The sequence below is a fragment of the Strix uralensis genome, chromosome 3 (genome assembly GCF_047716275.1).
Source record: "Strix uralensis isolate ZFMK-TIS-50842 chromosome 3, bStrUra1, whole genome shotgun sequence".
NCBI lineage: Eukaryota > Metazoa > Chordata > Aves > Strigiformes > Strigidae > Strix > Strix uralensis.
Window position 1 is genome coordinate 124,514,202 of NC_133974.1, and position 22,537 is coordinate 124,536,738.

The 22,537-nt window shown below is 46.8% G+C and overlaps 1 protein-coding gene across 8 annotated transcripts in view; it reads left to right on the top strand.

Moving 5' to 3' along the window:
- CHGB (chromogranin B) overlaps positions 1 to 22,537 on the top strand; it is a 76,759-nt gene that overhangs the window by 42,384 nt on the left and 11,838 nt on the right. Inside the window, exon 1 of one of the 8 annotated variants that reach the window (XM_074864280.1) lies at positions 2,597 to 3,135. The exons of 6 other annotated variants lie outside the window; for them this stretch is intronic. In XM_074864280.1, the coding sequence (XP_074720381.1) occupies positions 3,051 to 3,135 (85 nt within the window). In that variant the 5' untranslated portion in view covers positions 2,597 to 3,050. Of the gene's footprint in view, positions 1 to 2,596; positions 3,136 to 7,942; positions 8,452 to 22,537 lie in introns of those variants that run through there. One more of the 8 variants, XM_074864284.1, reaches the window with a different exon arrangement.

Sequence of the window (22,537 nt, forward strand, 5' to 3'; positions counted from 1 at the left end):
CCCCAAAATATACCCCTGAAATACTTAGCGGTCAGTTCTTCGGTGGATTGTGCTTCAACAGAGGATAACTGCTTTAGAGGTCATACTGGCTTATAATACAAGAGAATAGAGTTGAATTGTTTAAGTTGGAAAAGGCCTTTAAGATCATCGAGTCTCACTGTAAACCTAATGCTGCCAAGTCCACCACTAAACTGTGTCTGTAAGTGCCACATCTACACATCTTCTAAGTACCTCCAGGGGTGGTGACTCAACCACTTCCCTGGGCAGCCTGTTCCAGTGCTTGATAACCCTTTTGGTGAAGACATTTTTCCTATTATCCAATCTAAGATCACAGGAGAAGGGCAGAACAGCATTGCAAAGGTCTCCCCTGACACTATGAAACCAACAGGATTTTGTGCTTCCTGGATCATGTAGGGTTGAGATTTGTAGCTGGAGGCAGCTGCTGCTCTTTTACAAAATATGGCTGTGAGCTGTGTGTAAGAAGGAGCAAGATGACAGCATGGCACAGAGGTTTGCAATTGCCACAGGAGTCAGAGTGTAAGTGCCGCTTGATTGAATTATCAGAGATGCATGAGGCTTCAATTCTGACTTAACGTAGGCACCAAGGCTGAGAGATTATTGAGGCAAAATGGACCTGTTCTCTTTAATTAGCTCTGATCTGCTACTCTGATGGCATATATTGATGTTAAAAGGAGGCCACTCAGCTTTTCTTTGTACTGCATTGGAAACAACACATTGCAAGAGGAGGAAAAGTTCTATTTAAAATTGCAGAATCGGAGAGGAAGTGAAATGGAAAAGAAAGATCAAAGATAGAAAGTAGGGGGAGGAAGAAAGAGGCAATGTACAGTATGGCTGATCAGACATCCTCATTTCATTTTAATGAATCTCTGACCACTCAGGAAGGGGAGGGTAGCTCATTGTGTACTGGGTGGGAAAGAACAGCCTTCTGCCACTGCAATGAGTTTTCCTTTGAACACTGTCTCTTAACAAATTGAAGGACTGCGCTCTGCTTCCATATTTCACAGAATAAGAAAAGACCAAGCTGTTTTCTGTCTCCCTGCATCCTGCTTATGTAACTTGCAGATGACGGCTGTGCAATCTCTGTCTAAGCCCTGGAAAATTTTCTTGTTGGTGACTCAGGTGCTTGGCAAATAGGCTGGCATGGCGGGCTCGGAGATGAGGTTGCAGTTAGAGGCACTCTCTGGGTACCAGAGCCCAATTCAAGTTCTCTTTATGGAGGCTTTTCCTACTAGAAGCTGTGTGTGGCTTGCTGATCGTCCTAGTCATGTCATTGCCAGGTGTCTCTGTGCTGATGCTGTATTAATTATGTGCAAGTACAAAGCAGCCCCCTTGATTGCATTAGAGCAGAAGAGAACCACAGCCCTGACTGTTGTCCAGAGATGTGGGTCAGCAAGGAGAGAGGAGAAAAGCTAGAAAAGAACGAGTCCTCAGCCTTTACGTAAATTTTATCTATAAAAATTACTGCAGGATGTGGGGACACTGTTTAGTGCAGCTGGGCTGCAAAAATGGGACTTCACAGGAAGCACAAGGTCTCCTTTTGCAGGTTCCATTCCCAAACTCTGTGCAGTCACTGTAACAGTGTTGGTTTGGAGGCTCTAGATCTGGCTGAAAGCTGGAGGACAGGACTGCACATTGTGCTGTAGAAGTAAAATTGAGAACTATGAACAGGGAAGGGAGAAGACTGAGAGGCAGAACTGCTTCAGCTGCAAACTAGACTTCCCTGTGGGTCAGCTGTCATCTCCAGCAGCAGCAGATCCCAATTTCCAGCTCTTTGAAGGTATGACTGAGAGCAGCCAGGAGGTCCGTAGCACTAAGTAGGTTCAGTCACTGCAGAGGGTTGAGACTGGAACAACTGTGAGATCCCCAAATCCAGCCCATCTTATATGAATCTATGCAGCAAGCCCCTCTGACAGTCCAGCCAAGTTTAAAGCAGTACTTAGCTCACTCCTGCACAGAGCCTGTTTGCCAGACTGCAGTGAGGGGTACAAAAAAAAGATTTTGCCACAGGGATGACCAGGTGACTAATGAGTTTCATTGATCTTGTGCTTGCAGGAGAGAGCAGTCTACCCTCTGCATTTCCTGCGAGCTTTTCTGCTGGAGGCTCTGAGGAAGCAAATGTGAGAGGTTATCCAAAAGCAGGGCTGTGTGAGCCCACTGAACCTAACAATGCTGTGCTGTCATGGATGTATGAACAAGATAGTGCAGAAGATACCAGCATCAGGAAATCTCTTGATGGCTTCTACAAAATGTATTGCAAAAAGCGACCAGACAGAATGGACCCCACCTATGAGGCTGCATCACAATGTCTGTCACAGAAGATTTCAGAGCTAGCAAACCGGGATGGAACAAAATATGTGTCGCGTTGCCTGCAAATGGCTCAGGTGATCTTGAACAGAGATGGGTGTAAGATCTTGCCAAACCACCCCACTACTGCTTGTTTTTCAAAGCCAGCTGAAGGAGAAGTCATGTTGGAAGACAGAAAGAGAACACCTGGACTCTCAGATGACGTCCTGCAATTCCTCTTGAAACAAACACAGACAGAAGATAGCCCTGACGCGTCACATGAGAATTGATCAAGACGCTCATTTGTTTCCATCACTGGAGCTTTGCTTTCACTCTGAAAAGAGGTGACTTTCTTGGAAAGACAGTGTTCCTCTTAGCACCACCTTCACCACCACATATTCTGTGGAGGGGTTCATCTGGAGCAGGCCTTGCCACCTTGGCCTCTGCAGGGCAGCACCACATAAAGAGCATCTGTGGTGCTTGGAATGCCTTGACTAGCTGAGATGGGTGATGGGTGTTACAGTGTCTGTTGCTGGGACATCAAACATGATGATTTATACCTACCAGGCTTTTAAATTGACCTACATCCCTACCCCAGCTGAACCCAGCCCAAATTCAACCCCTGTTCAGGCATGGATGGCCAGGTGCTGTTGACTCTAACATACTGATTGAGCGAGCTTGGCACGATGTGCCCCAGACCTGGGGAGGAAATTTAAGATTTTGTTCTGTACCTGACTGCTACTGTAATGCCTCTGCCTCCACGGGTGTGCCAAGTAGCTATGTGTGTTTACCTGCAGACATATGATCCCACAGATCATAATTACAATGCAGGTGAGCGTTTTTGACAGAAAAAGCGCGTGTGTGCATGAGAGAGACAGGAAATATGGCTGCTGAGCAGGGTTTTTTTTAACAGGAGAGATAAAAAAAGGGAAAAAAAAAAAAGCTTTATCACCTTAGTGATGTTTCCAACATTTTAAACACACCAGCTGAGCAGACTGGGGATTTTTTCCTATCTATATGAGGTGGTTTAAGAGCAAGCTGAAATAGATTCATGAGTGAGGGCTCTGCAGAGGTGCCCATAGGGAAGCTGCGAAGTTGGTGCCAGCTGCCCTGATAGCTGCCTGCTGTAACATGCAGAGTGCCTAGGAAATGCATAGCTCACATATCAGCGTGCCCAAGACTGTGGATCACTTGGTTGATTCTGTAGGGGCAGTGCTGCTTTCTCCAGCTCTCTCCCTACCCATTAGCCCCTGCTGATTTCTGCTACCATAGGGTCTGAGCCCAGAGTGTTCACAGAGGGGAAGCCAATGCTCATTGCTTGAGTACACTCTGTTACCTTTGTTGGCCCTGCACAAGACATTGTGATTACTTTCCCGATGTGTTGATGGATGAGGGAAAATGTTCTCTCAGGTGTTTGAACCACAGAGGTGGTTGCTCTCCAGTAGGGATCATCTTGTGTTGGTTGATTACAGCAAAGGTTTGCTTCTTCTAACAAGCTCTGCCGCTGTTAACACACAGAACTTTCTTCCTCTGGTTTTAGTTGCCAAGATCACCACTGGCTGCAGTGGGAACTGGCCCAATGCACTGGTTGCCTGGCTTGGGTTTTGGTGACTCTCACTTGCCCTGTGACATTCAGAGGTGAGCTGAAGGACTAATTCCCAGCAGTTGGGTTTGGTCACTGCCACCTGGGGAATTTAAAGTGCTCTGGGTCTGGTGCATCACTCTGAATTTGGCAGGTCTAATTCTCCTTTGCTCTGTGCTTATGGAAACCAAGAGTGAATCCCAAGGGAAACAGCTGCACGAGGGGTGCAGGTCTGGGCTCCCACTGTCGAAGCCTTGATGGGAAGGGTGCTGCCGTCAGGCAGGGCTGCAGTTGAGGTCCCTCTGGTCAGCATGTGGGAGCCCTTTGAAGTGGTCAACCAGGAGCATGCAGAGCTTCTGATCTCTCTCTGGATGGGTTGTCAGTCATTAAAGCTGTGCTTTACTGTCTGCAATTATAAATTTTCTGTTCTTGAATTATATATCAGGTTCTAAAAGAGACGCTTGGGATGGAGAAGATAGTTACATGGTAGTTCTTACCAGCGTTGCCAAGCCAACTGCTTTGGTGTAGTTTTTGCTTTGTTTTACAGCTTGCTTGGGGGGTTTGCAAGTCAAAGAAACCTTCTGGGAAAATTCTGAGTTTTGTCATCTCCAAACTTTTACTGTTAAATATTAATTAAAATTTAGAATAAACTGAGTAATTGTATGGCAGATTTTCATATTTTAGGTGCTTACAGAAGCAGAGCAGATCTCAGCTGGATAAATTAGGATCCAAAATCCTATTAATTTTTAATGACAACAGAACAAGCAAAATGTTTAGGGGAGTCTGTCAGTCTTCTCAGCTATCTGGTGTTAGCAGCTGAAACATAGAGTTTAGAATACCTGATCATTCCTGCTGTCTAACGAACAGCTCCATTTCTGGAGAAACACTTCATTTTAGGAGGCGTTTCACTGGGATCTTATAGTTCAATCAATTTTATTAAGTTAAACAAGACTGCAGCACAGAGAATAACACTCATAACTACTTTTCCCACTCACTGCTAATTAAGATTTTACAAACCTGTGCTGGAACCTGCTGTATGTATTTCCAAGTCTGCTGAAAGCCAAACCGCTTGTATTACTCATTTCCTTCATAAACATCTCTCCTTGATTTCTCCAAGACATGGGGAGATGAATGCATCTCTCCTTTGCCAGGTGTTCCAAGCAAGACTCACCGATTGCTTTGAACAGGCTGTACTTGAAAGAAGCACATTCCTATATGTCATTTTATGATGCTACATAGAAGAAATTGTAGTAACGAATATTACCTCTGGGGAGCAATAGCACAAGGGGGCTTAACTTATGTCTGTTTGAATTTCTTAAGCTGATTTGCAGTTATAACTAAGATGTGTTGCTTTGAATTAACTAAGTTGGATTCTTTTCCCCTCCTATTTTTGTGGGTTCTTTGCTTTTTTTGGGTGTTACTGTTGTGACTTTTCTCAGCCTAATAGAGGGGAATCTACCCGTGTTCTGGAGCCACTAAATTGCTCTTTGACAGACTGCTTCACCCCCTTCTTGCAATGGAGTCTTCAGAAAGGTGGACGCAGCTCTCAAGGAGCCATCAGCTTAAAATGTGTAGGGCTGCCAGGATCCTGTGTCAAACCAGTCTTCAGCATTGCTGTGTAACAACTCCAACGCGCCTCCCACCACTGCAAACACAGCCGCGGGTGCCTTGTCTTCTGCTGCCGGTTACAGAGGCATGAACTTGGCCAGAGCTGCTGCCCCCTACAAACAACAGTGTCCAGCCAGTGACGGGAGAGAGGAGGACAGACCCCAGGAAAAGCAAGAGCACAGGGAGGAGGAGGAGGGATCTGGCAGGGGGAAAACTGCCCAAGGAGTGCAGGTGGGTAAGTAGGTGCCTCAGATTGAGCTTTTGGGCAGCTGCTGTCCTGGACATTGCCCCCCCCCAGCCCAGCCACTCACCCCGCAGACAGGGGAAGGAGGCAGCCCTTCCCTGGGGCAGCGAGGCTGTCCCAACAGGGCAGAGGCTGTCCCAACAGGGCAGAGCACTCCCAGGCTCCTTTCCCTGCCAGTTTAAATGCAGCTTGACAGTGCTTCTGTCCTGTTTCCCTCCCCACCATCACCCCTCCGCCAACCTCCAGTTCCTTTGTCTTTCATGATGGTGCTAATGAGATCCCTAGAGGAGTTTTCCCTTTAAAGTGAAACAGATCTCTCTGAGCCCAAAGGGCCTGATGTCAGTCAGCAACAGAGAATGAGCCTCCACACAACCACTTAGGGTCTCTCTCGGAGGTCTCCTGTCTCCTGACTCGGTGGCTTCTTTGCTGCTTTACTCCTTCTGCCAGGAAGACCTGTGCCTTTGTGCATGTATTCCACCCACTTGTTCATCCACTGAGGGGGTGATTTGCTGTAGTGATGTTGCTTGCTGACTGGGGAGGCCATGCGTTCTCCAGTGTGGACATGTTCAAGGAAAGACAGAGAGGAAGAGGAAGGGATGTGCTTAAGGTGAAAGCATGTGAGCAAAGAAGAAAGAAGAATGGACAGTTGGGATCTCAAGGGCCAACATCAAGGTTCCCAGCTAACCTTGGTTACTCCAGTACACTTGCACCAGTTTTAGCATTTGATCTTCAGCATTTCAGTTTGGAGATAATTCTTACCCTGCCAGCGCAGCTGCTGAGACCTCTCATCTGTTCCCTTTCTGCACTGGCCAGATCCCAGCATGGGTGTTTGTGTTTCATGCACATCAGATTCCCTGCCGCAGTTTCACATGGGGCTGCTATTCCTGCCTTACTGCCCCTGGCAGATTGGCACAGCTGCTGTGCTCTGCAGGTATTTCCAGCAAAGGCAATGGAAATTTGGCTGCTGACTTTAACCAGAGCAGGAAGAGGCCCTGCTGGCCCAGCTGGCTGAAAATTATGGCCAAGATCTTTGGGCTTGGTGCAATCTGTCTTTGCATATAGGTTTATACTGGAACTGTCTGGGTTTAGGTTGCTGTCCTTGAGTCATCGTGAAACTGATATATGTGGCTTCTTGGTGGTTCTGCTTGATGTGTGGCTTGCTTGCTTTTATGACAGGGGTGTTGTACATGTGCTGGAGGGCACACAAAATATTGGAGCAGACCCTCAGCTGCTCCCTTGGCTACTCAAGTTAATGGTGCTAGGGGGGTTAAAAAGGAATTGAGATGAGGATCCAGCATAATTTCTGTAGCAGTAAATATATCTGCAGGTGCTGGTCTGTCAGAATCCAAAGAAAAGCATCCTGCAGGCAAAAATTATGGAAAAAGGTAATACCAAGTGCTTCAGCAATAGATACAGCTGGAAGAAACAAACGTGCTCTTGAGTGTGCTATCAACAATTACAGTAACAGTACTAGCCTCCATCTGCCAGCTTGCACTGCTTCACCACCACACATCTGTCAGGGCTACAAAGACATTAATACTGACGGATGTAGGGAGCTATTGCTGAGGATGTACAGGGAGGAAGGAGAGTCTTCAGTGTGAATCAGATGTTGTTGCTTATAATTTTTCACCAGCTTTTATGCTGTTCCACACAGTTAAAAATGAGTTGCTCTGCTAAACCTTTTAACTGCCATTTTAAGGGAAATAACCTCCCAGACAAAGAGAACTAGAGAAGTTAGAGGACTGTATCTGAATCCCTTGAGTTGCTGTATTGGGTTTGGTGATGAATTGGTCTGTGCTTTTGGTTAGCTCTAAAACCACCTGGTCTCCTATTCAGGAGGAAAAGAAAGAAAAAAAAGAAAGGAAAAAAAAAAGCCAAACCCATACAATTTCCACAAAGAAAGCTTGGAGCAAAATATGAGGTTCCTGTTCTTTAGGAGAATCCTGCTGCTACTGATGTTTGAGAGATACCATCTGGGTTTTGATGGAAGAGAAGTCCTGATGGACTTTGGTCTGTCCCTAGATAAGCCCCAGAGCCAGACATGGACTTTGCCACTCATAACAATGGTTATGAGGTACCCAGGTGTCTGCCTGGAGCCCCTCTCTGGGGCTGTGAGGAGAAAGGGTGCATGCAGGGTGCTCCTCCTGGGGCCTGGAAAAACCTGAGCTGCATCTTTTTATCAACTTTTTGAATGAGATTTAGAAAACATTCAAGGGTATAGCTGTTCATTTGTTGTTAAGGGTTTTAAATGATGACAAAATGAGGCAATCGTAGTTTGGAAGGTGAGTGTCCACACAGGAAGTTAATCTGGGGTCCCACTGTGGGAGGATTGTGCTGGTTTTCTACACACCAGGGGCCAGAGAGGAGGCGAGGTGCCTCTGGAGAGGTCATGCTTCTGCTTCAGCTCCTCTGGGCTCTGGAGGCTGCACAGCCACTGCATTTAACATCACAGTTTTCTTATTAGAAATTATTGATGCGGCAAGAAAAGGGATAAGAGGACTCATTACTCTTCACCCCTTTAGGAAATGATATGCAAGCAATGACGAAACAGAGAATAGGCGGCTGCTGAAAGAGCATGGAGATAGATACTGGCAGAGGAGAGCATGAAACTGATTTTAAAGAGCAACGTAGGCAGAACAGACTGGATGCAGCTGAAAAATTTGGATTATGACTCACATCTACAAATCTTGGCTGGCAGCTCACAGAGGACGTGGTAAGCTCTGTGCTACTGAAACATGCAGTCTTTTGAAAAGTTTGCACCCCTCACAGTCAGGAGCGCCTGTAGTTCTTGTGTGCGCTGCTCACTTCCAGGTACAATATTCAGCTCATGCCAATAAGCCTGCCAGAAATAGATGTGTGTCTTGCACTGAGACAGAAGGAAGGGCAAAGGCAGAGCCTCTTGGAATGTACATCTCTGGAGCAGGTGATAAATTTGGTGCAGGTCTTGTCTAGAGGAGAGGGATTTTTTTTCTTTGGAGTATGAGTTTGATTCCTGCATCCACGCTGATTTGCACGGTAGGTGCTTGAGAGGCAAAGTTTTGAGGAAGGGTAAATTACCTACAAGGAAAATGGACAGGGGATAACTCTCGTTTAGGTGGGTGATAATCTGACATCCTGGGATGTGGTTTGGAAATAGTTGGCCAAAGTGATTCTCTTTGCATGGTTGGAAATGCTGCTGCAATGCACTTCAAGGTTCACTGCCTTCACAGACAGAGCCCACAGACTTGTTGAAAAATGAAGGAGAGAAAACTTGTGGCCTTTGCAAGTAAACCCAGAAATTATGTACTTGGGACGCCTTCCTAGAAAACAAATGAAAGTTCATGAAACCTGAAATTCCCTCCTGGGATGGGAGGGAATCTACATCTAGGGTATCTAAGTTCAGATAGTTGTAGCAGTTACATATAGAAGGGCCTTGCACTGTGGTTGTTTTTCACCTCTTCTGAAGTCAAAGACATGAATCAACCCATGCTCTTACTGCAAAGGCCCAATGCCTTTGAAGTGACCTAACTCTCCCTCTGCCCTGTCCCTATGTGTAGAAGAGGATGAACACTCCCATGCAAACGTTCCCGCCCTTAGACACGTCTGATCCCAGTGTTCATGCCCCAGCTTTGCTGCTGCCATGACCCCTGTTACACTGCTGAGTTTACACTATCCGGGCATCTGTTGTTATGCAAAATATCTGCCTTCTCCTATTCCCTGAATTTCAAGTATTGCAAGAATTTTCAGCTCTGTTGGCTTTCAGGTAGGTTTTTTTACCTTCTGTGACTGGAAGAAGTAACAGAAGCACAGTCAGAGGCTCATTAGTTTTGATCTAACTCTGCTTACCTGCCCTTGGAAGGACTGAAATAGTGGCTTGGAAGTATGGCCATCCATTGACCATGGGTCAGTGATGACTCCTTCCAGGTAAAGAACAGTTTTTTCCAGATGTTTAAGTACCAAGAGTGGTATGAGGCCCTCATGGAAATGTTCCCACATACTGTACATTTCTCCCCAGCCTGTGCAATAACATCTGAAAGACTGCATTTCCTTTTGAGGGGGTGAAGTGCTTTGCTTTCTGCCTGGCTTGCACTTGACTTATCTTTGATGCTTCCATGGTTTCAGCACTCGGTGAAGCGCAAATCATCTTCTCAGAGGCCCTTTGCTGTTGGTTTTTCTCCATTCGCTTTGTTTACTTCTGTGACCCACCCCATCATTTTGTTTTTTTCTCTACTGCATTATTTAAAGCAGGAAATAACCTGTTTCCCTGGAGGTGAGGAACCAGGTGGTGCTGGACCACTTTGTACCTGAACATGCTTCACCACAGTGAGCTCAGTAGACAGCTGGGTTGCTTTGGTTCAGCTTTCAAAAGCAGACTTAGCTGTAACCACTGAACATTTAGCCACTGGGCAAAAAAATGTACCTGAAATTATAGCCTCCTTGAAACTCTCCTGCCTGTTGTTGCCCATGCTGTGTGCATGCTCTGGGGCAGGGTGTCTTGCAAGTGGCACCTTGGCACAGCAGGAAACATCCCAATGAGTTGTTGTTTTTCCCTTGCTCTAGTCCAAGCACAACCTGCCACTCAGCAGGGCCAGCTGTGTGATCCCAGGGCAGAGCTGCCCGACAGGGTGATGCCAAGGGCTCTCAGCACCCTCCTGCCCTCTTCAAGAGCTATAGAAGGGCATTTTCTCAACTTATCCTAAATCATGCTGCTGTGGCTCTGGCCATTTGTACAGAAGGGAGAGCAGGGACTCCCGATTCCTGTTATGAAGGTTGCACATGTGCAAGTCACATTTGTTTCCTCCCTCGTTGCAATGACCCTGCCTGATGCAGCGAAGGTGTCCCCTCTGCAGCCGGTGTTCCCTCCACCCCGCTTCCCTCTGTCTCCGAGCGTGAGCCCCTGCAGCTGCATGCCCTGCGCCATCCCGGGGCTATTCCCAGGAAGCTGTGTCTGAGCTTTGGGCTTCCCTCTGTCACCTCTGTTCATCCCCCTGTGTGCTCTGGTAGTATGTAGAGGCTGCTTTTGCAAAGGCATGCGGTGCCTTCCACTGCAGAACAAATTTAAGGGGCTTTTTCCTTCTGTTTGTTCAAGAAAGCATCCTGGCCCACAACAGAGGAGCAGTGCTCCGAGCCTGGGTTAGGACACCACCTAAACCTACAATAGCATTCAGGGCTGTGAATATACAAGATCTTCAAGTGAAATGTGTAAGTGAAGTAAAAGATGGGGAATAACATCAGCCCCACAGGGACTAACACTGATCCGTCATTGCCAAGTAGGAGGAACACAGGACATGGTGAGGACTTGGCAGCCCAAGAGGTTTCCCTGCTGAATGGCCCAGATCCAAACCCCACCCAAGGTCTGTTAGAGACTCGTGCACTTTGGCATGGGTATTTTCCAGCTGAGCTGGACCAGTGTCCCTCAGTGTCTCAGAGGGGTGACTCACACTGCTGCAGGCACAAAGCCCCCTGCCCATGCGCACCAGCCACCTGCGTTGCCTTGGGGCTCGTCTTCAGGCTAAGTCTGGCAGGCAGATAGTGCTGCTTCTCTATTCCCAGAATGAACCTTACGTAAATGCTTGAGCCAAACTATTTTGTCATCCTTGACGAAGCCTCCTGCTATTAAGTCATTCCCCACTTTCCTTGGCTCAGAGCTCCTCCAGGATGTTTGGTATTGATGGCCTCACTGATGCCTACTCCGACAGAATTTTTATTTTCCCTCCCACGCAGCTGCTAGTGGGAGGCACTGATTCATGCCAACGACCTGCCCGATCCTGGAGCTGAAAGGCAGTCAGGGAGAAAGCTGAGCTGCTGCAACAGGCAGGTGCTGGAGCAGATCCTCATCAGGCGTCAATGAAGTAGCTCCCAGCCTGTGAATGGAACTGGGGCCATTTACACCAGTGGAGGATCTTTCCCCAGGAGTTTGAGGTGTTTTGGTATGTGTGGGTATATTGGGACATATGTACGACAGGCAGTATACATCCTATATAAATGTGTCTATTTCATTATTGAGCATAAGTGATTTTGTGTGGGGCATATGTTTTCCCAAAACACAAAAGTTCATTTTAAAAATACCCTGTTCTGTAGGCTTTCCCTAATGACTATTTTCCCCCCACACATCTATTAGCCAACAAAACATGTCAGCATTTCTTCCTTAAAAGTAAAAACTGGCACATAGCACACAGAGCATGAAATAATAAGATGTGATTAAGACAGTAGCTGGAACTAACCAAAGCCTGCAAACTCATGGCTGAAAGGTCAAACCTTTATTTAAATTGCCTCTGCAGTGGCCTATTTATTTGCAGGTGCTGTGAATTAAGAGGGAAAGTCTTGTAGTAAAAGAACATCTGGCATGGAAAATCTCACCTCAGTTCAAGCTGAACAAAGTTTCACTGGAGCTAGAAGGTAGGTTCTTGTAATGCGAAATGTCAGTCAACCTCAGGGCAGGTAACACCATCCAGCATTATCTGTAATGACTGGGTTTCTGGGTAAGAGGCAGTACATGGGCCAGGAATGCTGCTAAATGGATGCTAAAATCGGCACCTACCACCAAGGAAACAGGATGATTCTGTGACTAAAGATACTGAGGTGGGGATAGGGGAGATCACTGCTATGCCCTGCAACACATTTTCAGTGTGACCTTCACATACTGGTTTGTTCTGAGTTCCCAGCAGCTTGTTCTGGGGATCTGAGAGCTTCGAAGAAGGAGTGAGAGCACGCTCTCATCTTTGTCTGACAGGAACTCCCCTAAAAAAGCCATGATTAGAGGTTGAAATAATATGGTTTTGTGTCTGTGATCCTGGCCTCCTTGTTTAAGAGGCAGCTCAGCATGTGCTCTGTGAGGCCAGCTTGTTTTTGCATCCTTGTCCCCTCATCCTCCCTGGGTCTGGGGGGTCCTTGAGGGAGCATCACTGCTCCTGGCATGGGCCCTGGGCCAAGAGAGTCAGGACAGAGCCAAATGCAGCTGTGGGATGACTGCCTATGTGTACTCAAAGCACTTCTTCCTTCCACGGGATGGCTGGATCTGGAGAAGAGTTGCTTTGTTTTGTATTTTGGGGTGGCTGTTCTGTTGATCTGAGTTCTTACTTCGGTAAGGAAGGGTCAGTCTTAGTTTCGAGACTTGTTGGTGCTGGAAGCAGAGAGAGGCACCCACGAGGTGAGTACCACATGGAGCGATGAGAAATGTGTGTGTAGACAAGTCCCATGTCTGGGTTTTTGTCTCTAATGCTGGTTGTCTGGTGTTCAAGAATAAACTTGTTGCACATGAAATTACTGAGAAAAAAAAGATCTTCTGGGATGAGGAAACACAGACTGTGGCTAAAGGCTGTTTTGAAGGCTGGGGGAGTCTTTCTAGAGGCAGCAGTGGATCAGGCTCAAAGTGCAGTGCTGTGCTGGACAAGGGTCAGACTGATTTCTGGGCCCCTTCCTCCTGTTGCCGCTACCATGGGGTGCCTCTGCGGCGCTAGCACTTGATGAGAGGAGATGTCAGCACCCAGCCTGCCACGAAGAGAGAGAAATGAAGCTGATTAAGCACAGATGCTTCTTGTTCAGTGTTTGAGTGCAGCACGCACCCTCAACAGCCCTGGTCCTGGGTTGTCCTCAGAGCTACTCAGCCTGGGTGGGAGAGTCACCCATATACGCTGCCCGTCCAGTTTTGGGTGCACCTAACCTTGAATGGAGGTGTCCTCTTAAAAGTGTAAGTTTGCCACATTTGACCTGTTTGAGCTGAAATATACCCCCTCCGGCAGCCACCCAACATGGGTCAGCATGGAGGAGGAGGGTTATGGGAACCATCTCTTCCCAAAGCCAGGGCATGACACTTGGCAGGCTCAGTACGCCTCATGTGAGAGCTGGTGAAGCCATCCACTATGGCTTCATCCCCATGTCCAGAGTAGCAGAATCTCTTTCAGGGTCACTTTTTCTGCTTTTCCCACTTGCATGACCTCTCCACCCCCAGGGCCACAACTGGATGCTGGGCCTTTCATCAGGACTTGCACCAGCACATACCTTTTTTTCCTCCCAGAGCATTTAAAATGCTTTCTGCTCAGCCTTTCAAACATCACATGGATAGAGTCACCCCCAAGGGCTTCCTGACTGAGTGTGGCCAACACCAGCTGCCAGCAGAAAGGCTGAGGAAACCATAGGGCATCACCTAAGACTGAGATATGGGACCAAGCCCAAGAGAGCTGGCATGGCTGCTTGAATGTCCCACACGTGCTTTTTCAAGAGACATGCCTGAGGACAAGGTAGTCCTCAAAGTGGCTAAGGACCCCAGGGAGAGCTGGCACCACCCCCTTCCCATAGGAGCTGGCTCCCAGCTGGTCAAGGCCACCTTTGTGAGGTCTTGGAGAGGGAAGCAGTGGCAGGTTCCCACATGAGTACCCCTGGATAACAGATCATAGCACTTGACATCTGCTTGTTTCCACCTTGTGAGGACATTTAATCTTGAAAAAGCTTTTTTCTATGTTCCCTGGCAGGCTATGTGCTGACTTTACGTCCCTGGCGGGGGACCTGCAGCACATTGCAAGGGTTTTTGGCTGGAAAAGCTGCAGAGGCAGATGTATGTGATGGGATTTTGAACGTTAGCAAAGATGTCTGTTGCTCTCTGCCTGGTCCTGCCCATAGGCTGCCAAGTGCCAGCTGCACTGATACTCCGCTGCTTGCAGTAGGTGCTGCTTCTTGAAAACTGGTGCTTTTCCAGGGAGCGCAACAGGAACCCAATATCTGCTCTCTGGCAGCCGCAAAGTCATAAACTTCTCATTGAGACCAGCTAGATGGGTGTGATGGGGAATGAGTTCCAGGCAGTCTGGAGGTGAGTTTCTGCCAGACTGTGCTGCTGTCTCTGACCAGGGAGAGATCTCTGGAGAAGGGACAGAGTGGTGGCCCTGGTGTGGGGCCATAGGATGTGTAGCACCTGTGCTTGGAACTTTGGTATGCCAGTGCTGCCTGGCTTGTTTGTACAGAGGTGGCAAAGCCAGAAGGTTTGTGACCATCTGTGTTTGAAGAGAAGGACCTAAATTAATGTTACTAGCAGATGGATAGAGAAGAGATACCCAAATTAATGCCTCCCTGAAGGAAAGACAATTAAGTCAGCTCACGTCCATCCTGCCAGCTGGTCACTCAGCATTTGTCCAGTCAGGTGGTCAGCACTTGCACAGCTCCAGACTGCACCATGCCCAACCAAAATGGTTGGGACAAGAGGGGGGAGGTGGGGATGGGGCACTCAAGCAGGGGCATGGCCATGCTGGGATGTGGGAGCAACCTGAGATCCCTGGGGAGAAAGGGGATGCATTCAAAATCATTGAATTCATGTGTCATTAATTCTGCCTCTTGCAGAATAGCTCTTCTACTCGGAAAAGATTCTGATTATCTTTGAGAGGATGCTTCCTTGGTTATTGCAGAGTTGGAGGGAAGGTTTAGACTGCCTTTGAAAGCCTTTGCTTTTGGGGAGCTAAACTCCAGGCACTCCTCCTGCAAGGAGAAGCAGTTATTGCCTTGTGGCTTGCACAGCTACTCTCTGTTGGGCTTTTTCCCACTGGTGGTTCTCACTCTCAGCTGCTCGTTCCTACTAACTTCACATATTATGGTGGCTGCATTTCTAGAGCCAGGGCAGATTGCTCTCCTGGCTGGCGTGCTGCAGTGGCAGGGAGGGTGTTTTGCAGGACATCAAGTCAGTGCTGAAATGCGGTTCCTCTGCTTCCTCTGCCTCGCTGTCGGGGTGAGTTATCTGAGGTCCTTGAAGTCGTAATGGGGGAGATGAGACTGGAAAAAACTCAGGAGCAGAAGGATCATGGTGTCCAGTGAAGGGGGCGGGGGGGGGAGGGGGTGAGGAAGACAACATCCCTGACAGGCCCTACGTGTCTGTATGGCATTTTGCAGAGGAATTATAACTATGATTTGCCTCTGGAAAATTGTCCTTACATCACAAATATAGGTAGTTATTATCTTACCCAGGAGGGAATGCCTGAAAACTCGTGCATCTACAGAAGAGCGTAAAATGAGAGGCCAGGGATGTGCTCTCTGTTCCTGGCTCTCAGCAGGTATCATTTGCATGTAGTCTCTGAAGTTGATGGAACTAGACAAATTTACGCTGACAGAGTATCTGCCAGGTATTTTCAGTTCCCAAGGCTGCCTTTAAACTTAAGCCTCTTAAGCCTTTTTTATAAGCACACAGCATTTCACACAGAGAGCCTAAAGGTCTTAAAATCAGGGTATGCAAAAGAGAAAAAAGGATTTTCTAGTGGGAAGAGATCTTAGCAAAAACTCTTCTTGCATTTTGCAGGTTTTGCTCTCTCTTTCATAGTGTCCTTTTGCAGTTGGGTTTCTGGTTTTAGTGCTAGAAACGTTTAGTGGTGACTGAAAAGAGGTGATTAATTGAAAATTTCTTTGGTGATTCCTTTTGCTGTGTGGGTACCGGTTTCATGAAATAGATCTCTCAGCACTGTGTTTTCAGTCTGGAATTATGTGCAAGGGCATAATGGAATTTTTTTTTCAGTACATGCGTGGTTCAGCAATAAAAAGTTTCCTTTGGAATCGTTACAGTCTGTTGCAGAAATGCATATATTTTTATCTTACAAAATTGAAATTTGCCTCTGAAATTTCCATAACACTATCAACTACAGAACAATATTGTTCTTACCAAATGGAACCCTTGCTGAGAGTCAAAGTGCTATAAATATTTAAAGAAATTAATTACTAAGTAAGCCAGACTAGTGCCCCAGTCTGTAAATATTAAATGGAACATACACGGTTGACAAAATGCAGGCAGAAACACTGAATGGGGCCGTTTCATTCCCTAAATGAAATTACTTGCAGTGCAAAGGCAACTGTAAAAGTAATTTTTGCTTAATGACAAGCAGCACTCAAAATATGAGGTCTTAAGTCAGCATTTTGCTTGCTGAAAGAAATTTCCATACTGTTTTACAGTCCTCTGTACAAGCCCCAAACTTCTTCACCAGTGAGCTTACCAGTGGGGTTAATTGCATACTTTAAAAAAAATGCTGGGGGGGTTGTGCAGGGGTTGTTTTGTGGAGTTTGAGGTGGGGTGGCCTAGGTGTACAGCTCCCCTGTGCCCTGGCTGGAGGGGGAGATGCCCCAGAGCTCTCAGGTTGCTTTCTGGGCATCAGCTGCCTGGGAGCTCTGGTTCTGCAGTGATGCTGAGTGTCTAAAAGCCAGGCCAGAGAGACATACTGGCAGCTTTTGGGGGCTGCTTATTGTCCAGGACTTGTCTCTGGTGAGGAGGGTGTTGGGGTGCTGTTACTTCCCTCCTTGCAGAGGAGGAGGCGTCTGGAGCTGCGGAGGTTGTTCCTGTTGTCAGCAAGGTAATTTCATTACAGCTGAGGCTAGGAGAGGATTTAGTCATAGCCAAATTCATAAAGCCATGAGTAATCGTACAAGGGCTTTTTGAGCTCCCGTGGATCCAAAGCTGTGTTTTAACTTGATGATTGGTTCATCTGGAATGGCGGGTTTTGACTGGGACTCCAACACATCATTTTCTGACAGCAAATCAGGAATTTATATCAAGGTGAGAAGTGGCAGCACAGATAAATTGAAGAGACTTGTGACTAAAAATCCCAACACTGCAACAGCATTAGGCAAATTCTGACTTTCTCTTGTAGGAGGGCAAGAAATGTGCATGTTGTTTCACATCAATGTTGTCTTTCCCATGGATGCCATACCAGTGTAACTGTAAGAGCCAAGTTGCATTTTCTGCCTGGAGCAAGCAAGGTTGGCGAGTTGCTGTCAGGGAAGGATGTAGGAAGTGGCACTGCTTTATAGCGGTAATCATGCTGACAGTGCAGTATGGAAAAATTGTCCTTTGTTCCATAGGCCCCAAAGTCTGCTTTTTATTTATGTATTTATTTTTGTGTTGCAGCATAATCTAGTCTTCTCCCATCTGAGCTGACAAACACTGAGAGAGGAATGATGGGGAGAGATAAGTCTGTGTGAGCGGCATACGTGAAGATGTTCATGTGGAAAACCTGGGATGTCAGGGAAATGGGCTAAGGCCAACTGGATGAGTTTCAATAAGGCCAAATGCCGGGTGCTGCACTTCAGCCACAACAACCCCCAGCAGCGCTACAGGCTTGGGGAGGAGTGGCTGGAGAGCTGCCAGTCAGAGAGGGACCTGGGGGGGTTGATTGACAGCCGGCTGAACATGAGCCAGCAGTGTGCCCAGGTGGCCAAGAAGGCCAATGGTATCCTGGCTTGAATCAGAAATAGCGTGGCCAGCAGGGACAGGGAAGGGATCTTACCCCTGTACTCAGCACTGGTGAGGCCGCACCTCGATGACTGGGTTCAGTTTTGGGCCCCTCACTACAAAAAGGACATTGAATGACTCGAGCGTGTCCAGAGAAGGTCAACGAAGCTGGTGAAGGCTCTGGAGCACATGTCGTACGAGGAGCGGCTGAGGGAACTGGGGGTGTTTGTCTGGAGAAGAGGAGACTGAGGGGAGACCTCATCACCCTCTACAACTGCCTGAAAGGAGGTTGCAGAGAGCTGAGGATGAGTCTCTTGACCCAAGTAACAAGTGATAGGACAAGAGGTAATGGCCTCAAATTGCACCAGGGAAGGTTTAGACTGGATATTAGGAAGCATTTCTTTACAGAATGGGTTGTTAGGCGTTGGAATGGGCTGCCCAGGGAGGTGGTGGAGTCCCCATCCCTGGAGGTGTTTAAGTGTAGGGTTGACATGGCGCTTAAGGATATGGTGTAGTTGGGAACTGTCAGTGCTAGGTTAATGGTTGGACTAGATGATCTTCAAGGTCCTTTCCAACCTAGATGATTCTGTGATTCTGTGAAATGGTTGTGTTTAGACTTGGTCTTCCCTCTCTCACTTACCTGTGTTTTGGGTTTGGCTTGGTTTTGCTTTTTTTTTCATTCTGGTGATATCTTTACAGCTTCTGTAGCCTTTGAGTGTATCCAGAGGCCCTGAAGATTTGTATCAGGAGGAATAGGGGTTTTTCCAGAACACCATAGCAGAGTCCGTCACATATATTTTTAATATCCCTTAACAATGATGACATGTCTTATAGGCGTATTTTAAAAACTCTCTTCAGTTTGGCCATGTAACATTTGACCTTGCTTCTGTGGTAGGTACATTGCTGAAGAGCTGGAGTTAGAAGGATCCTACACAGAAGAGGGTTACAAGTGAGCAAAATCTTCTTTTATTAAAGAAGACCGAGAAAGACAATTCAAGAAGAGTTGACCTGAACTTTTAGGGTTTTCTTGGTTCTGAAGCAGAAATATCCTGTAGATTCTTTAGATTTTCTTTGAAGAAAGTCTTTGAGACTAGAGAGTAGCAGTTCGTTTCTAGCAGTTGTTTCTGTACTGCCTAGGAGCATATGGCATGAACAAAACCCCACTGTGTGAAGTACTATATAACTATAGAGAGGAAAAAAAGATAGTTGCCCACACTGCAGAAATGACACATGTGTACCACACAAGGGTCTCTTCACAGCTCCTCTGTCTCTCAACTGGAGCTCAGTTTGCTAGGCAGTTCATTGATACCATGCACTAAGGCCACAGGCAGTGACAGGCGGGTTTAACTTTCAGGGGAAAAATGACCCAAAAATATTTCAGTGGAGGCAAAAGATGTGCATTTTAGATTTAAATTGGAAGCTAGCTATTGTTTAAATACAGAATTGGGTGGTTTTATATCTCGGTGTGTTCAGGTGATTTGCATCCTGTGGGCTCAGTTCTGCTATGAGGCTGCATTCTTTATTGCTATTGGGTTTCAGATGGCAAGAGAGTCTAAACCAAAATACACAGAGTGACCACCCATTACAAGTCACAACTGTACCAGGCCAATCCGCCCAAGCACAAGGTGTGCTTAGAAGCATTTTGGCTTAGCTAATAGCAGTATCATTTCATCTCCCATGGATTCAGCTCAAGCAGACACTGTTTCTGATACCTCTGTCATTTGTCAGGTCCTCCCATAGCTCGACAAGCAAACTCCATTCGTCGGCATCACTGCAGGTTCCTGGTACAGGATAAACAGTCTTTGCTCAATAAGAGGAAGGAGGTCTGAGTGTGGTCCTGGCTGCTGCCTCTCACAGAGGCTTTGACTGGAGGCTTGCAAAGATTTTGGGGTGTATATGGGCATATGTACCCCTGAAGGAGCGTCCCTTCTGTTTTTCCAGCAGTGCAGACAAGATGCGGCTGAACGCTGGCCTATGTGGATGTGTCTGATGGATTTTAACTCCTCTGAAGTCCGTCACCATACAAACAAAGAGATGAGCCAGGCACCTGATCATACCTCGCTGTAAAGCTACTAAGATGATAATTGAATTCCTGCAGCATGGTTCAGCTACGTGTTGCACCAGCTCTAAGCCACTGTAACAGTTGGCATTAGTGAGTTATGGGTAAATATAGTGTGTAACAGCAGCAAAGCCTGAGCATCTGTGCACTTCCATTATCCGTTATGTTGCAACCAGCGTTCATATACAAAAACCTCTGAACGGATTTTTGCTGCCATTAGTGAAGCTGGATAGATGGTGTCCCTTGAGGTGCTGGCTTTTCAGAGTTGATTGGTGTTTTCCTCCAGATCCATCCCCTTAGCACCTTCTGAATGAAAGAGATGAGTTTGTTCATGAAACGGGCTGCAGGATTTTCATTCCATGAAAACTAATTGGCATCTAAGAACAAAGATAATCCCACTAGCACACCTAATTAGAGGAGAGCAATCCTCATATTCCCCAACCAGTCTCCCCTCAATTTAGAAGGAGCTCAGACACAGAAACTTGCTTGTCATCCTTTGAAGGTCTAGCTTCTAGGATGAGCCAAACGTATTTTTTTTTAAAGCATTTGTATTTGAGAGAATCCAGCAGGATAAATGCTGTTTATTCATAGAGCAATAGATTGTCACAACATTATGAGGTGTGTATATCACTGCAATTGAAGTTCTGACACATCTGAGAAGGGAGGTTGGGGTGTGCCACTCACAACCGATGGAGTGAAATATGCCACCGCCTGCTGTAGTCCTGATTTAATGCAGTCACATCTCTTTCCTAATCTGAGGGAAAGCTCGTGCCAGCTGATACCTAGCTGTAAAAGTCCACATGAAGCAACACTGCTTTCAAAATACGGGCTGATTTAATTAAATGCAGGCAAGGTGCTTGGATTCTCTCTGTTTGGTTTTCCAGTGCTGGCAAAAAAGTCTGTGGGATCATGTTTTGAAATCCTGTGCTTGGGTACTGAAGATGGAATTAGATACCTACTCCATCCAGTTTTGTCCTTGCTCCTGTCACAGACCTCTTGGGTGACGTCCTGTAAAACTTGCAAATCTTTGTAACCTCAATTCTGATCAAACCCAAAGACATTGACATGTGCTCCCATGTAGACCCTGATATAACTGGTGGCAAAACATGCCCCAGCAGTGCTTTAGCAGGACTCCTTGATTCTTTGGGATCAGCCCACACAATGCTGAGGTGAGGGTGAGTTTCAGAGAAATCCTATGAGTCAAATATAAATAAACCAGCACAGAGAAAACAGCCATGAAGCCCCAGTGATTGCCGCTGCGGTACAAGGGATGGATTAGAAGCCACATGAGGCAGGGGTGTGGGACTGCTTAATCTCAGCTGCCTGTTCTGCAGCAAGAAGGCTTCTGTAGTGGTGGTTGTACTGACTATCAAGAGGACTTGTGCGATACAGGTACTTAGTACGAATACCTCATAGATACTAAAATAGCTGGCTGTTTTTATTCAGCATCTTTGTATCACTTGCCCCTTTTGTCACGTCCAAGGTAAGTATAGCCAAGCAAATGTTAGAGTAGAGCAGTTACACAAGGATAACCAGAGAGTGCTATTCATACACCTGGGGAAGCAGAGAACGCTTAAAAGGCAAATGCTTCACCTAAAATTCTTTCTCATAAGCAGCTGAGGAGGTTGAGGCCAGGCTGCATCCTCACACAGACAGAGGAGGACATGGGGCACTTGGAGCCACTGAAATTCTTCACAGTCTTTTGAACTGGGCTCTCAACTTCCCGCAGTTGAGGCTGGTGATTTCCAAAGAAGCATCTGCCTGTGGAGATGGGGCTTGTATAGGCATGCAGGAGGGGGAGGTCAGGGAAGCAGAGAAGATGTTGCGGTGTTGATTTGCTTTTCATGGTGGCCAGGTAACTGGGTTCTGTTATGTTGCAGAATCCGTTATCTGAATGCAAGGTGAGCAAGGTGTCTGGCTTTGTCTCCTGGACTTAAAGGCTGTCTTCTGAAACAAGCTTCAAATGGAGCTGAAGTTCTGGCTTCCTTTATGCACAGATGGAACGGCATGTGACTTTTACTGGACTGTTGTGTCCTTGTGTTGTGTTTTATATATTTAAAGGCTATATGTTTATAGCAGCCTGGCATTGTTAATACACAATATAATAGCACACAGAACGGTAATAGATAACTGCCGTTTTGATGTGTAGATCCTTTGTCTTCCATGAACACTGGCAATTAGAGGCCCACTTGCTTAGCACTGAGAACAAAAGAAAAGAACAACTGAAAAATACACGTAACTTGGAGATGGCCCTCTAAGAGTTAATGAAAGGAAAAACAAAACAAGTCCTAGTCTTCCGATGTCTTTGCCTGGCTCTGAAGGGAACTGAGGGGAGCGTTCAGACTTGCTCTGTGGAGAGCTCATCACAGCTTGTCATTTGGGCTTTCCAGTCTATCAAGGACCAGTTGGGACAGTGGGGGCTGTTTAAGAAAATTATGTAAAACTTGGTCTCTGTAGGTTTACTCTGGCTCTCTAGAGCATCATCACAGTAAATAAGAGGTTTGCCTGTGGAGATGGATGCAGAGAGCAGTGATTTCCCCGGTAAAACTCCTGAGGAACACTGCGTGT